Genomic DNA, 16,228 nt, shown 5'->3' on the forward strand with positions numbered 1-16,228 from the left:
CGCTACCGATCAACCGTCGAAGGTTGCGCCGCCCGTTTATAAAGTTTTCAATTTCTTTTTCGCGGCCACACTCTATTCATGCGGGGAGAGATCAACTTTAATGGGCAAGAGATCGGTCCGTGGCGAAGCGAGACGGAGCGAGGCGGCGTCCGGAGCGTTTACAAGGTGAAATTTGCCCAGGCCGCTTCCAAAAAGCTGCCTCATTTCTGGATTACACCGCCAGGTATATACGCTTCGACAATTATGCAAAACAGCCATCCTTTTATTCGCGCCCCGGTGCACCGTCCCGCAACGCTGTTATTATTCTCTCTCCGGCAGAACAAAAAACGCAACGACGAATAATGCACTTCCGCCACGGTAGCTATAATAATTCCACGTCTCCTGACGTCGGGACGCGCCGGCTCGAACCCTGCCAACGAAACAGAGTCCCGTCGACGAATAGAGATACCTTAAACACGACGCGTCGCACTTTCGATACTTTCGCGATTATTCGATCATCGCGTTCACCGTGTCCAATGAATCACGCGTAGAATTCACCAGGTGGACCGGAACACTCGTATACGATTTACGATGTCAGCTTTCGTCGTATGCACGATGCAATCGATGAAACGACCATCCGATTCGACGATTCAGATTCACGATCTTTTCAATTGCAAATCGTGTCTTCTTTCCTATCGCGTTGAAAAAAGGATCGTTTCGTCTCGAACTATTAGGTTCTTCGGAAAGTAATTTCATTCTTTTTTTGTGAAAATGAAACTTTCTTTGGAGTGTATAAACATTTTATTAAATTATCTATTCTCCATTTTGGAAAACGAAATCACTCGAGGAACGACACAATACTTTACGCAAAGTGGTCGAACTAATTTTCGGTTCGACGGAACGCGTCGATGAAGTTTCGTTTACGACGGAATTGTTCGTTGAAACGAACAACGTGGCGAACAATTTTCAATTTTCAGCCCCAATTACCCGAGCGTTCCCCTAACCGCGCAACTAATCCGTCGCCGCTCACCTATATCGCGAAACGCTGTAATTCCCCGGACGTTGAAAAACCGGATGACGAGCAACGACGCTTCCGGCGCGGAAAATGTCGCCGCCAACGCTGACCGCTTGCGCTCGCGCTCGCGCGAGAACGTTCAGCGATTCTTTTTCGTTGCGCAATCCTCCACGGCGGCTAATGCGATTAAAAAGGCATTACGATTACGTTCAATTATTAACAATTACAAGGACGGGCAAAAGAACGTAATTACCTGCCATTAATCAACAAGCTCCGAGAGCCCGTTTCTTCGCGACCTCTATGCCCGTCTCTGTTTCGCGCGTCTTCCTTTCTTTCCGACATACCGTCCCGCTGGCAATTACTTTAATTTGCGAATACCGCGAAATGTTCGCTCGTTGGAAAACAACACGGAAAAAATATAACGGACAAGGTCGAAGATAACAGGAGAACGATAAACCGCGACAGGTCTGATTTCGGTAAGCGAAGACGGTGTACGTCGATTTCGAGAATCGGGCCGACGAGCTCTTCGAAAATTATCTCATCGCGTTACACAGTTACCGATGGAACGTCGATTACGAACGATGCGAGCGAAACTCGTGGAAGAAGAAAGCGAATTGCGAAATATTCGAATAGAAAGAAAAATTAATTTTCTGTTCCATAGTATCCTCTGAAAGAAAAATTAATTTTCCATTTCATAGTATCATCCAAGAGACAAATTAATTTTCCATTCCATAGTATCCTCCAAAAGAAAAAATAATTTTCCATTCCATAGTATCCTCCCAAGGAAAAATTAATTTTCCATTGCATAGTATCCTCCAAGAGAAAAATTAATTTTCCATTCTATAGTGTCCTCCGAAAGAAAAATTCATTTTCCATTCTATGGTGTGCTCCAAAATGAAAATTAATTTTCCATTCCCTAGTGTCCTCCCAAAGAAAAATTAATTTTCAATTTCATAGTATCCTCCGAAAGAAAAATTAATTTTCCATTCCGTAATGTCCCCCGTCCGTCGAAGAAATCGAAGTTCTCTCAAAGGTCGTTTCGTCGCGAATACGCGAACGAAAAAGAAATCGCGATGCATTTCGCAAACATTCGACCGATCTCTCGTTACGCGCCGGCCGCGATCGGTTGGGTAATAGACGCGCTTACCGGACCATTAGTTTAGCATACGTTTGAAATTTATCGTCATATTTGCGACTAATTATCGGTTTCCATTAAACTTTTTCAACGCCTCGTACCCGCGCAATTTTCCACGCACGAGGTCCGCGTGTGGTTACGCCGGCGCGGGACGAAATACGCGGTAACGATGCAATTTAGTAATTAATGGTGACATTGCGGATAATTAACTGCCGTAGATAATTGTAATTGTACTTAAGTTCTGTCTGTCGGCCGAGCCACGGCGAAACAGAGACGAGAGGGGAAAAAAAAAAAACGGATGCGGAGGCACCGTTGTTCGTTCAACGAACACACGGGGTACATTGTGTTGTCGTCGTCATTGTCGTCGTCGTCGTCGTCGTCGTTTCGTTTCGTTTCGTCCAGAATCAGAGGATGCACGTTGTTCTCGGAACTACCATGTGGACGAGAGACTAATGCACGCGACAAAGCCAACGTATGCAATCTCTCGAAAGTGAATTATCGACGCAACCAGTCAACGACTCGACGCGGAAGCGTGGAATAAAACATTAGGGGAAGTGGCTCGAGTGTTCTTAACCGTACCCATAATAATAACGGTAAAAATGTAATTATTTAGTGTTTTTCTTTTTCCTTTCATTCATTTTTCGCTCATCGGCTGGATCGCGTCCCGTCGAACCGATCGTTGAACTCTCCCGTCTCGTAGTCGTCTCAGTGTCTTCGCGAAACGCAACGAGAGATTCTCTTTAAATCGTGCACGGTTTACGCGAAACGCGTAGATACGTAGGTACGCGTGTACGTTTATCGAGGTTCGGTGAACCGCGAAGGAAAAAAGAAACGAGCCGCGGCTATCGTGAATTTATGACGGGACAAGTATGTGATCCCGTGGCTGTGTATTTAGATGTAGATTAGGATGCGTGCAATTACGTTAGTGCGCCGGTAAATTGCACATCGGTGGCCGGGCGTGATTTATCGTGCGTACCACGCGCCATTCAGGATCTGCTTAATGATCGTTCGCAGATCACTATCGACGATCGACGATCGACGTACGGAACGATACGTCGAGTTCGACCTAGTACTCGCGACCCTCGAACAGGGAAAACGAACAGGCCACACCGACCGCGCGTTCGCGATCGATCGATCGATCGATCCCCGGAGGGGGGGATTTTTTTTCTTTTTTTTTTCTTTTTACCGCGCGTCGTTTCGCGTCCCGGCGGTTTTTTCGGTTCAAAGATCACCGCGGGTCTCGTCGAACGTTGAAACACCGTGCGTAATTTGTAATCGAACGGAAAACGTCCAATCGTCGATCGACGCGCGCAAATTGACTGTGAAAACACTCGGTACCGGTAGCTTATCGTTGATTATTCGCGACAAACATCCCGACCTTGTGTTCCTATTCTCCACGGTACAAGCTTTTTTACGTCTAAATACGAAATTGAGCAAAAAGTAACATCGAACCGGCAAGAATTTAATTACGATCGCGAAAAAAATTAATTAAACGTTAACTTGGACGAATAACACGCTGTTGATACAAGTTTATATTTAATTAATTTTTTTTTTTCACGTATGTAACTGGTTTCTTGCCCGAGTCGTGTCGGTTTTTTCAAAGCGGTACGCAACACTTGTACCGGAGCTGACCTAAACCACGGGTCAAAATAATTATTACGAATAAAGGATAATGGGCTGGCATCGATCATTTACGTAATTCGATCCTCCCGCTCTCGAGCAACTCCGAACGAGGTTTCTCGATCGAAAAAGAAAAAAGAAACGAAAAAAAAATATATACATTTTCCTCGTTCGGATCGGTTCGAATCGCGTAAACAATTTTCGCATGGTTGGAAACCGAACAACAGCTACGGAGAGCCACGTTCGACCTACTCGCCGTGTGTACTTAAATTCCAGCTAGCAATAACGATCAAGATCTTTAGCTGGTGGTAACTCAACGCCTCGGTGATCGAAACGCGTTGGAACCAAAGCTACCGCGCTCGCGCGTATCCCGTTGGATTTAAGTTTTATCCACGGAACGAGTAACAGGCTTCCACGAGCGAGCGGTCCCTTCGATTTTCGAGTTGATCGATGATCGACCGATTTCCCTGACGTCGACAAATCGCCCAGACGGTATCTCTCTATCGTTAATTAATTTCGCGAAACGGCGAATCGTCGATCGGTACGCGGCGACGGATAATGGAACAATTTGCAAATTGCATCCGCGCCGAACGGAGGTTTTCATCGAGTGCTTAGAGACAAAAAGTCGCTACGCGCGCGCACGTTACGTTACGTTACGGCATGCCGCGCATTAATGAACGCGCGTCCTAATAATCGTTGGACTGGCGTCGCCGCGTACGAGCGCCGCGACCGCAAGAACAGAAACTTTTTCAACGGGGTATAAACAGGTTCTTTGAGTCGGTAAATCGTGGAAAAACGACAAACGTACATTCCCCGAGCGAATTATCCGACTTTGGTTTTTTTTTATCGCCGCGAATGAATAATGTACGCAGAGTGGCGCGGTTTCGCGGGGTCGGTGGCTCTCGATCGAATCGCGTGTGTCCCGCGAAATTGAATGGTTCGTTTGAATCGTAAAACGAGCACGTGAAACCTTAAAAATACATCGGTTGGATCAACAAACGGTATCGATCTCGCGTATCGCCCGAGCGGATAATTACAATCGCCGACTTCCGTTTTATTACCCGACGATCGTTATTACCGATCCCAATTACATCGATTCCTTTATTACGGATGTCGAGCGTGGACGCACGTTCTAAAATATTTCCGTCGACGTCTCCTGGTACGAGGTAACGACGTTCATTGCGCAAGAACGCGTCGCTCACGGTGGAGAGAGAAATATACAAAGGGAGTGACTTTTGATTTTACACGACGAGCTGACGTTAGAATCTCGAAGCTACGCGAATCGATTCTCGTCGAGATGTCGTCGCTGGATAAACGAGACTCGTTACCGTGGATCGGGAAGATCCTATTGACGAAGAGTCCTCGATCCGCGTTTCGGTTGTTCGTTAACGAAACGACTCGACTCGACTCGACTTATTACGAGAGAGGTCTTATTACGCAATCGAATTTATCGTTCCGGCGCAACGCGCGCGTACCGCGCGACGCCGAGAAATCCGATCCATTAGCGCGCTAATTGAACGTTATTGCACGTTGACGGTAAGCTTGTAATTAAGGAATACCAATCGGCGCCGATCGACCGTCATTTCGATATTCGAATTCGAATCGCGTTTATCGACCGCACCTCCTCTCTCTCTCTCTCTCTCTTTCTCTCCCTGCGTCGTTCGTTCCTTAGAAAACACGTCGCTCGCGCGTTAGACGCGCACCTTGGGCGCGTATCGAAATAAGAAAGATTCGTTTTCTTTGCCGACTTAATTACTTCTTACGATCGAAACCGGCGATAATTCTCACAGCCGCGTTAACGTTTCCCGTGTAAGCTAATACAGCGGTAAATACCAATGGAAGCGAGTTCTAGCAACGCCTCGACCCTCTCCACTCCGCTTCGGACCGGGCTCGCCTCGTGGCTGGCTTTCACATCTCCCGATCTCTCCCCGCGTGTTTCTTCATTGTTACAATTTACTATCGGCCCCCTCGCCGGTACGTTATACGGGCTAATTAATTCAACCTCCGAGAGGAGTTGAACGCATGCGCGGGCGTAAACCTGCATCCGGAAGGTAAATATCGGACGTTATCGGGAGCGCTATCGCGTGAGCAGCCACCGGCTGAAAAGGGATTGCCGATAATTCGTAATTGCTTGTTATTATCGTGCCGAGAAATCGAACACGTCCGACCGTCGCCGGTTCTTGTCACAGGATGCATTGATGCGTCTATTAGCGGAAATTTGCAAGTATGATTCGATGTAAAAACACCTCGTTCGGTGTGCAACCCGTCGCGGTACACCGACGTCTCGATTCCATGATTCGCACGCATCAACGCACCCTCGGGAATAACGATCCCTTCGTGCGTTTCGCATAAAATAGCTTCGATGCCGCGCCCCCAAGGTTGCTCGACTTTGCAGCGACTGTTTCGTCGTACGAAGCGCTTTCGACTCGATCGAACGGTTGTAAACGAGTCCTGCGTTGGTGAACGATGGTAGATCGATGTCCTCTACGATGAAAGCAAATTTAGAGTGTCGTGGATACGCGCGACGAAGCTCTTATCGCGATGGAAGACGTTCAAAGGGAACGTTTGACACTTTGGACTCGAGAGGAGATCCTCGGTCGCTATGTAATTCGGTGTACTATTTTCGATTTGGGAAAACTTCGTTGGAATTGAAATTGAAATTGAAATATTACGTTCTTGTAGAATGTAAACGCATGTATACGAAGTACATAAAAATGTTCCGAATTAATTTTACGACTTAAAGAATTTTCACGAGTCGTTGGTTTTCGATAGCGAAGTAGCCTCGAGTGCAAAGGGTTAAACGAGCAAAGTAGAATCCGTACGAGAAAAAGTAAGCCAGAGTTTCATCGTTCAAAGTGACCAGCGAATAAAGTAGTCTGCGCAAAAGAAAGTAGAGTTTCTATTTCTATCGCCAGAGATCAGAGTCTAGATTGGCCCTCGTCGATGATTCGAAATTGACGTCGCGGACCCAGTTATTTGAAACTCTCGAGCAGAAACAACTGGTAAATACAATTCTTTGTTCGTAATCTGTAGATGAATGCGGCGATAGGCGTACGGCTCTGAAACCCACGGGTGCCGCGACGCGGAACGTCGCGAGAGACTTTGAATTCGTAGTAATAATCGCTACGATCGGATTCGTACCAACGAGGGAAGTTGTCGCGTCGATTCGATGAAAATCTAACAACGCGATACACGATCGAACGCGAAGGAAATAATGTAAATATTAACAACGGTCGTCTGGAAGCAGCAGATACTCGTTCCGCGATAACGTTATTTCCAGCTACGGGTAATACGTTCCTTACATAATGGCTTACAAGTGATCACAATGTGCGAACATTAACAAGAGGGACACAGCGACGATATAAATAGTCTATTAGACACGAGGAAATTATGTTGTTACCGACCGTAGAAACATTTCGTATTTTATTTCGAACGATGTTCGATAGCCGCACGTGACCAACGCGTGACTCACGTTGAATTTAAGCTCCGATCGGCTCCGTTGTTATTCACGGAGGATCGTTAACCGTTTCGTGGTCGTTTTGTTCCACGAGTTGGCTCGAATCGTTGGGCACCACTGGCCTCGCGTAGAACTCGATCGTCGATTGCGCGCCGGTCGAGCCGAATATTCGAAATATTCCCGCGCGTAAGAATAGAAGGTACGGCGCGGCCGGTCCGCGCAATCCCGTAATCGGTATTTATTAGTCGCGGTGGCGTAACGCCCATAGGCGTTCACCGAGCCTCGTACCCGCGGCACCGACGAAGAAAGTCGCGACGGAAAATTCTCGAGACCTCGACGAACGCGAGACCATCGCGTTCCAGGCGCAGTTGCGTGTACGTTCGTTTGGCCATTATAACACGTCCGCGAGAAACACAAGCGGCCTCAATGAGTCGGCTAATTAGTTTATTACGCCGCGCTAATTTGTATGCCCATAAATCGCGATCGTGTGTACACGGTACGCGTAATGCACCGAGCTAATACGCTCGAACGTTGTGCGCCGGTGGTGCGCGGACACGTAGCCGCGTACACATAGTAGCGTGCAAATATGACAGAAATGACTAGCAGATTTTCGAGCCGCTCTCTCGGAAATCACTCCATCCGAAGCGTCTAATCGAGCGTGACGCATCTAATCGGGCATTCGCGATACACTGTAAGAGCCTCGAGCGGCTCGGGAGAAGAAATAAATTAACATCGTAAATTCTCAATACCGGGCGATGAATTAACGACGAGTCAATTAACGCGGTTGCCAACCGACCGGATCCGATCGACTTCGGTGACGCTCATCTAACATCGGAGCGATCCGTTCCGTTTCGAGTACGTATTCGAGACGGAGAATTCGCGATCTCGAGCGAATCTCGAGCCCTTCGAAATGTTTCGTGGCGCGCGGACGAAAGATTGTCCTCGGCCGTAAATAAATAACGTCGAAAAACGGGAACGTCTCGATGAGCGAAAAAAAGACGCTCGAGGGTCTCCGTCGATGCTCGGAGCGCATCGCAGCCTGTGGATCCGCGCGTCGGCCACGAACAGTCGCTTCCTTCCCGGCCGTGAAATTACAGTGTTTACGCGAATTAGATTTCGGTTTCGGTAATTTTCAGTTAATAACGAACCGAACTGGCCAACGAACGAACGAGCATTAAGTGCGGCTTCGAGCCCATTAATGCTATTATAATGTTAAAGGCTACCTACGCGTTCGTGTCTCGCTCGTTCCTTCTTCGTCTACCCGGGCAACCGGAACGAAGAACGTCTCGCGTACACGCTCGCTCGCTCGCGCGCTCGCGCGCGTATTCAGACGTTTAATGGCAAAAGCCAACAAAAATGAGACGAAAGTCTTCACCGGGGCTTAGATCTTGCTTATCGTTCGCATTACGTGCAGGCTACCTGCATTATAAACTCATTTCCGATAAATCGGGGCCCCGACTAAAAACGAGCTGCTCGTGAAGCCTGCCGCGCGAACCGCTCCGATCTTTCCCTCCTCCTCCTCCTCCTCTTCCTCCTCCTTGCCCCCGAGTCTTTACGTCGTACCGAGCGGAAAGAACGCGTTTCGTTCGTTGCCCGACCGATCTCGCTTAAACGGATTTCGAGGCGCGATATCGAACGAAGAGGAACGAAAATCGGTGGTGGGTTCGATGTCTGACCTAGCGAAACCCAACCCCGTTTCACCACCGTCCTCGTCCCTTGCACAGTGGATAATCGGTCCACCTCGGTGAACAGTACGCGCGAGAAACGATTTGGAATATACCGGTAGTCCACGGGAACGAATTTCGCTAACGACGAACCGGGCAGGGAGACGATCTTAGGCGAAATTCATTAGAGCGGACCAGAACCGGTTCGAACGCCTAAAACTGCTTTGCAAATTGCGGATGCGAATTATCAGTAGCAGCTTGTAAGCACGAGGCGGCGATCCTTCGGCCGGTATGTTCGAGGTATCGATCGCGCGTGAAAATGATTCTGGTCGTTACAAGCGAATCGAACGCTGTTACATGATCACTCACGGCGTCGAACGTGCCGAAGTGTGGGCTTGTAGGGATCATTAATGCGGCAAGGTCGGTGAAAGGAATGATAGCTCCGTCCTCCTCCTCCACCACCTCCCTGTGTCTCCGTGTCTCCGTCTCTGCGCGCGTACGGTGCCCCTCGCGCCCGCGGAATTCGATTCAAAAAAATTATTCGAACGATCTCGCCGCGAACGGATTCGAGCGAGGACCGATCACGCCCGTCCGAAATCGCTTCGAATTCGAACTATTCGCTACTCGCTACGAAAACTGTAACCCTTCGCGATGCAAAGGAGCGTGGAACTTCGCTTCGAGTTTATCGAAGTTTACCGATGCGATTCTCGAATCGCCTCGAGCCACCGATCCCTCGTGTGTACGAACGACTCGCAGAACTCGTGACACCGCTCTTCGGTTGTGCTTTCACTTTGACGAGCGAGTTGGAACGGTTTGAGGTGACGGGCGCTTCGGCGCACGCGCGAACGTGGCTTTACATCCCGCCTCGATGCCCGTAAACGATTCTGGTTACGCGAAGTTACGGTTAGGCGATATCGACGTTAAACGAGCGCTCCGACCGGTAGGGAATCACCGATACTCGGACACGTTACAAGTTACGTTTCCAAAGTCTATTTTACTCGACGACTGTCCTTTCTCTACGGATACGTTGGGACGATTGCAAACGGTTTGCTCGAAAGAGTTAATTTTATTACGGAACAATTTTATTATCGAAAACAGCGGCGCACTCGAAACCGCTCGCAAACGGAAACTAAACCGCGAGGATTTCCCTCCTGCCCGTTCGTTGAAAACCGATCGAATCGTTGATAACACGGCGGTCGACGACCAACGTTCAACCACGTTACGCGAGATTTAGTTGAATTAAAACCGTCGGAGCGTGCGACGCCGCGTTTCTAATTTGCGTTTAATCGCCCCGGTGGTTTTCCGTTGCTAGACACTCCCGATAACCGTGAACGAGCGAACCGAACGTTCGATACCGGGATCGAAGGCAGAGAGTAATCTCGTCGTGAAATTTAACTGGTTTCTCGTAAGCTACGAACGGATGATCGTTCGGCCAGCCGTGGAATAAAGACGTATTTCTGTATCGCAGATCATTCGACGCGAGGAGGAGGCGTCGAGCAAGCTGTCCCGCAGACGAGTCCTGCGAGCAGCACGAGCAGCTCGAGCCAGGTGAATCAGGCGTGCCAGCAACCTCACCAACAATCGGCGCCGCCACCTACGACCACGACGACCACGACGACCACGACGACGCCTCAATCCGCGCAAATGGGAATCTCCACGGAAGAGGTGAGGACCGAGGAGGAGAGCAACCACCCTAGAGCAGCGCCGACCAGCCCTGAAAGCGAAGCCGAGGCCGACGACTTTGCTCCGAAAAGGAAGCAACGCAGATACAGGACTACCTTTACCAGCTTCCAGCTGGAGGAACTCGAGAAAGCTTTCTCGAGAACTCATTATCCGGACGTGTTCACCAGGTACGTCCAGAGAAACGCAGGGTAACGCTCGCGATACGTTTGTCCCGCGATTCGAGTAACAACGAACCGGACGAAAGGGAGATGCAACGTTCGACTCGTGTACGATGGTACGGGTCGGCCAGTTTACAAGAAACATCGAAAACCGTCGACCGTCTCGGTTTTTATATTCGATCGCAGAGCTGGAATAATGTTACGCTCGGCGTATGTTAATCGTTTATTAACGTAACGGCTCGGTTAATGGTGATTCGTATTCACACCGAGAACGAGTAATGATCTGTTTCGTTACACAGAGACGCGCATACGTGTTCGAGAATTCCCGACGTAACCGCGCACCGTTTATTCCTTTTTCTCGTGTTTCTTCGTTTCATTTTTTTCTTCCACGTTGTCGATGTAAATATAAATAGCCGTTTTACGCGCCAAGTCGTTACTTTGCTTTACGAGAATTTCCATGCCCGAAGTTCTGGAATTCCCGTTTCCCCGAATCCGTCCACCACGGTCGAGAGTTTACGGTGCACCATCGGCACAGCGACCGATAGGAAGCTCGTGTACCTCCCGCGGGTCTAGACGATAGAGAAGGTGTCTAGTCGCGTTTGTCAGGTTCCAGGCTCCCCGTGTAACGGGATCCAGATACAGCCGGCCGTTGGGCCCGAAACGGGCCGAAATATTTTCGTCACGGGGCGCAACTCCCGTGCGCTTTCCTCGTACATTTACGGAACCGTTTCAAACGAGACCACGCTCTCCTCGACGTCGACCTTATCCTTCCTCTCTAAAAATCGTCTTTTAATGGATTCCTCGCTCGAACGAATTTACGATCGGATACACGGGTAGTCCTTGAGCCTGGTCATAAAACAGGCTCGGATGTTATTGACTCTGACGGACCCTGACAAGCCATTGTTGACCATCTCGCGTCGCGACTTTTCATCGTTCGAGATAAAAATCCAAACCGCGTCGAATCGTTTCGAGTTATTCGAGCGACGATTCCAAGTTTCTCGGCTCGCTCGACGATCGAAATTGCGATCGAACGATCGCAGTGTTTGCCAACCGTGCGTAAAATCGAGTTCATTTTCCACCAGTGGGACCATTGTCTCCGTAATGGCGTCGAATTCTCGGCGACAATCTCGATTTCTCACCTCGCTTGTTACCGGTGCCGTATCAACGACGAACGCGGGATTACGAATTGCTCAGCGTTGCAACTCCGTTGCGAAAGATTCCATCGTTGGAAAACATCGTCGGTGAAGAAGCCAACGTAACGAGTGTGCCTGATGAAACGCGATATCGGTAAAAATCGCGGACAAACGTCGTGTAATAACGACGAATGATCTACGGTACCGTGGATGGAATCCGGGAAAATCCCGCAAGATCTATCGGTCGGCGAAACAGTACGTACTCGGGCATCGATCATTGGTGTTTTTCAACGTACGGCGGCGAAGCGCGCGGGACGATCGTCATGCAAATTCCGCGGCGTCAAAACGATGGTTTAACGTTATTAAGTTCCCGTCCGTTGGATCCAGTTGCGCGCGGTAACGTGCCGGCAACAGGGTGTATCGCAATCTATCTGGGTAGCTTTTTCTTTTCGTCTCGGTTCTTTTTCCCCCCGTGGCTGCTTTCGTGCCACGGAACACCCGGTAGGTAGAAGTAACTAATAGCGGTGTAATCGCTCGTAATAGGTCCGGTCCTGCGGCCACGGTATGGGTTCTCGTAATTAACGAACGTAGAAGGGGCGGTAGAGGGAGGGAGGGAGGGATACGTATGCAGAGAAGCGAACCAGCCACCGAGTCCTCACCGGTACCGACCACCGTTGATACCGACCAGCGAAATTCGCAACGCGAATCTACGCGAGCGAGAAACACGCCGACGGAGAACGCGATTTCAAAAAGGGAACGATCGAGCTCGGATTTCGCTCTTGCACGCGAACAAATACGCTCCGGACTCACCTAAAGGAACTCGTTGCACGGATACACGCTTAGGTGAAAATTTCAACGAATGTATCTTTTCTTACGGTCCGCGCGTCGAACGGTGCGTCGAGCATGGGGACCCACGTCTTATCGAAACATTCAAAGTCCGGACTCGCGTTTCGAGATAACGCGTAACGTCCACGGGCAATCCCATCGACGACGACTTTGACGCAAAGTACACGTTGGTTGGTCTACGGTCCCTGTGTCCGATCTCACTTTCCGCGTTCCGTGAACCCCTCGACGATCCGAGTCGAACTCGGTACATACAACGTTAATTTTGCAATTTCCGAGCGGAGAAACACCGCGACTAGATCGCGCCTTCGATAAAGAAATCGATCGATTTTTGCGAGGGTAATTTCGCCCCGTAATCTATCGTTTCCTTATTGTGGGTCATTTCCTCCGTGCGTCGTAGTCGCTCCGTCTACCTTTTTGCCGTTTTGATATAAATTAATCCCTTCCACGAGCCCGCTCTCTCTCTCTTTCTCTCTTTCTCTCTTTCTCTGTCTTTGAGTCTCTCCTCTCCCAATACCCGGTGTTGCAGTATTAATTTCACACTAATTGGATTTTATGGTCGCTTAGGTTTATTGACTAGCCGACCGAGAGAGGAGGCGAGCCTTCGGACTCGAACGCGATGCATATTCATTAGTTGCTTTTACGGAGGTACGCGCGCGATTGGTTCCATCGGGACGTACTTTCGCCGAGTTTTCTCGACGAACGACGATTCGTTTCCCGGTGGATGATCGTCGCGGGAAAATGAACGCGATTTCGAGTACGGTGTTGGTATCCGTGTACGCGTATTCGTCGAATTTCCCCGATCGATGGAGCCAACGAAATCTGCTCGATAAAATATCTAGATAACGACGGAGGATGTTGTAAGCCTTCGAACGCAGCCACTTACTTTTACGAGCTCTTAAGATCTAATTTAGATTAGAATCGTGTGGCTCGAGCTACCGTGGCTCGACTAATCATTCGACCGAACTCCTACCAGCTTGAATAGCTTGCTATTGGTTTTTATTTTTCGCTCTCTCGTTTCTCTTCTCGCTTCCCGCCCACCCGCCCGCCCGCGCCCCGTCTTTTGTTTTTCATCGCGGGCAAAATTCTAGGACCAAGGGCTGGAGGAGAATCCAACGAAATGAAAAAAAGAACAAAGAAAATAAGAAAAGAGAAGAAACGTATCGGGGGATCCTAGTAGGTTTTACTTATAAAATTTATCGTTCGTTCGAAACGCGCCTCGAAAGATCCACCTGTTTCGGAGGGCAGAGCACGGTTCTCGGTAAATCATTCCGAAGAATACCTTTATATCCGTGGGGTGGGTCGGTGGTGAGTTTAATAAGGATGATTGTTTCCAGTGATCCGTGGAACGGAACCAGTTCCATGGAGCTCTGACTGGCTTCTCGGTTGCCCTGTCCCTCTCTTCCTCGTCCCTGTCGCCACCCCCCCGCCGCCTTCTATCCTCTTGTCCCGGCCAGTAACATCTCCTGTCATTAATCGACCGGCGAGTCATGCTCCCGATTAGAAACGCCGCCAGCTCCTACGATCCGTTAGATTCGTTTCTTAGCAAATGAGATTAGTGCCCCTCGCGACCGCTAATTAGAACGACCGTCGAAAATCACCGCCCGGAAGCGTCCCTAATTTTCGCTCCTCGTATTAGAAAAAGATACGCCCGGCCTTGCTCCGAGCGAAAGAAACCGGACACGGTTGGCTACAAATGTTGGTCGATGTTGTTCGATACACACGTTAGCGTGCAAAGTAATTCTGTACCTTTTCTTTCTTTTTTCTTTTTCTAAGATCGCGTAGGTACTTCTTCCGATAGAGGACTGAACTTCGCGGTTAGTGACTACTAGCGAACCGGTAAAATTACTCTTATCGCCCGTAAACGCGACACGTCTCGTCGTGCAACCGAGAATAGTGAAACAGAGTCACTTCACGGAACACATCGTTTCAAATCGCGATGTAAATTTTCCATTTCGATGTCCTACGTTTCTCCAGAGTACGAATACAATTTCTCGAGACTGTTCCTATCGGCGAAAGATACGTTATTGAACAACCAACGTACAAAGACGATTCGTCCCCGTTTGGACGTTGTTCGAGAAACGGTACGCGCCCTCGAGTTCGTGCGGGCGTCCACGGTCGTCGTCGAGATTGAACGTCGCGGTCGTCCTCGCTGGTCGTCCCTGTTGGTCCAAACACGTCGGGATTTCCAGTCGTTTCGCCGTTGGCTCCGTTAGCGCGTATCACGGACGATCCCGTCGCAGCCAATTTGTTCTTCCCGCGTTAATAGCGGGGCGAGTATTTTTTTGCGCAACTCCTATTTCGGGCCGCTCGGTTTCTTGCGCGCGAGTCGCGGTAAGGATCCGAGAGGAGAGGGAGAAACGAGACGGGCGAAAGGCTCGGCGAGATTCGTTCGTGGCTCGATCGACGACAGTGTGGCCAATCGGTAATTGGCTCTCCACGGCGTACGCGTATTAAGCGCGAATTACGCACGCATTTCGCACGCATTACGCTACCGAGTTCCCTTTGGTCTCGCTCTATCGCAATCGTAGCGCGTTAAAGCGAACTCGCGCGCCTCCTCCTCCTCCACCACAACCACCACCGACCAATACCACCACCGACATCACCTTCTCGCGTTGGATCGTCTTCGAACGCGTTTCGCGACCGTTTCCGTTATTACGATTACCGGCGAATTAATTCCCGTCCCGCGGCCGAGCTGTCCGCCACGGAAAGTATCCTCTCGGCGGCGAATATCGTCGAAATCGTTCGTAATGCCGTGTCATTCCTCCGGTAATTGCCGTTTCGAGCGCAACATTCTAGCAACGCTCCCGAGACGTATGATTTATACCGAGATTAATGGCAAATTCCGAGGGCTGTTCCGTTGACCAACCCGATCGTTAGCGCGGAGATGGATTGCATCGCATTATGCACGGATATTACCTCGTAGCTACCCAGCTTTTCTATCGGGTCTCTCGGTCTCTCGGTAGAATTGGCGCGCACCTTCCATCCGGATCGTGTAAAATCGATCTCAAGGTACACCCGGTGTCCCGATCGATACTCGAGTGTCCGTGAATCGTACCGGGAACCGATCCGACACGGTGCTACTTCGCGAGCGAAATTCCACGAAACTGCGAACAACGAAGTGTTCGTCGACGCGACGACGAAAGGGTACCTCACGAGGAAACCCTCGAATATCTCCGAGCACACGGACAAAGAGGATTCCGTTGAACGAAAACGAGTCACCGAAAGTTACCACCTTCGTGCTCGCTTCGCAATTGCAACGTACGATTGAATCTATGCCGGGAGGAAACGTTCGCGCGGTGTGTAATTGAAAAAAACAATATCGTCAACGGTACCGTCAAGGAATATTCAAATTACCGACCCGTAGTTTCGAAAAGGTCGCTCGCGGATTACTCCACGCTCGGTGATAACTCATTCCGCTTTCCGAGTGGAAACGGGTCAAACGAACGCGGACAAAGGAAAACCCTTTGTCGCGGAAACGATCGCGTGACGGCGAATCGCGTATAAAGGGAAAAATTGAAGAAGAAAAATGAAAAAAAAG

General features: G+C 49.6%; 1 protein-coding gene across 2 annotated transcripts in view; it reads left to right on the top strand.

Moving 5' to 3' along the window:
* Positions 1-16,228, top strand: part of LOC143152459 (homeobox protein aristaless) — an 86,597-nt gene that overhangs the window by 58,045 nt on the left and 12,324 nt on the right. Inside the window, exons 1-2 of one of the 2 annotated variants that reach the window (XM_076322602.1) lie at positions 60-223; positions 10,339-10,720. In XM_076322602.1, coding sequence (XP_076178717.1) covers positions 79-223; positions 10,339-10,720 — 527 coding nt within the window. In that variant the 5' untranslated portion in view covers positions 60-78. Of the gene's footprint in view, positions 1-59; positions 224-10,338; positions 10,721-16,228 lie in introns of those variants that run through there. The other variant, XM_076322601.1, reaches the window with a different exon arrangement.

This window comes from Ptiloglossa arizonensis, chromosome 10, assembly GCF_051014685.1.
Source record: "Ptiloglossa arizonensis isolate GNS036 chromosome 10, iyPtiAriz1_principal, whole genome shotgun sequence".
Classification (NCBI taxonomy): domain Eukaryota; kingdom Metazoa; phylum Arthropoda; class Insecta; order Hymenoptera; family Colletidae; genus Ptiloglossa; species Ptiloglossa arizonensis.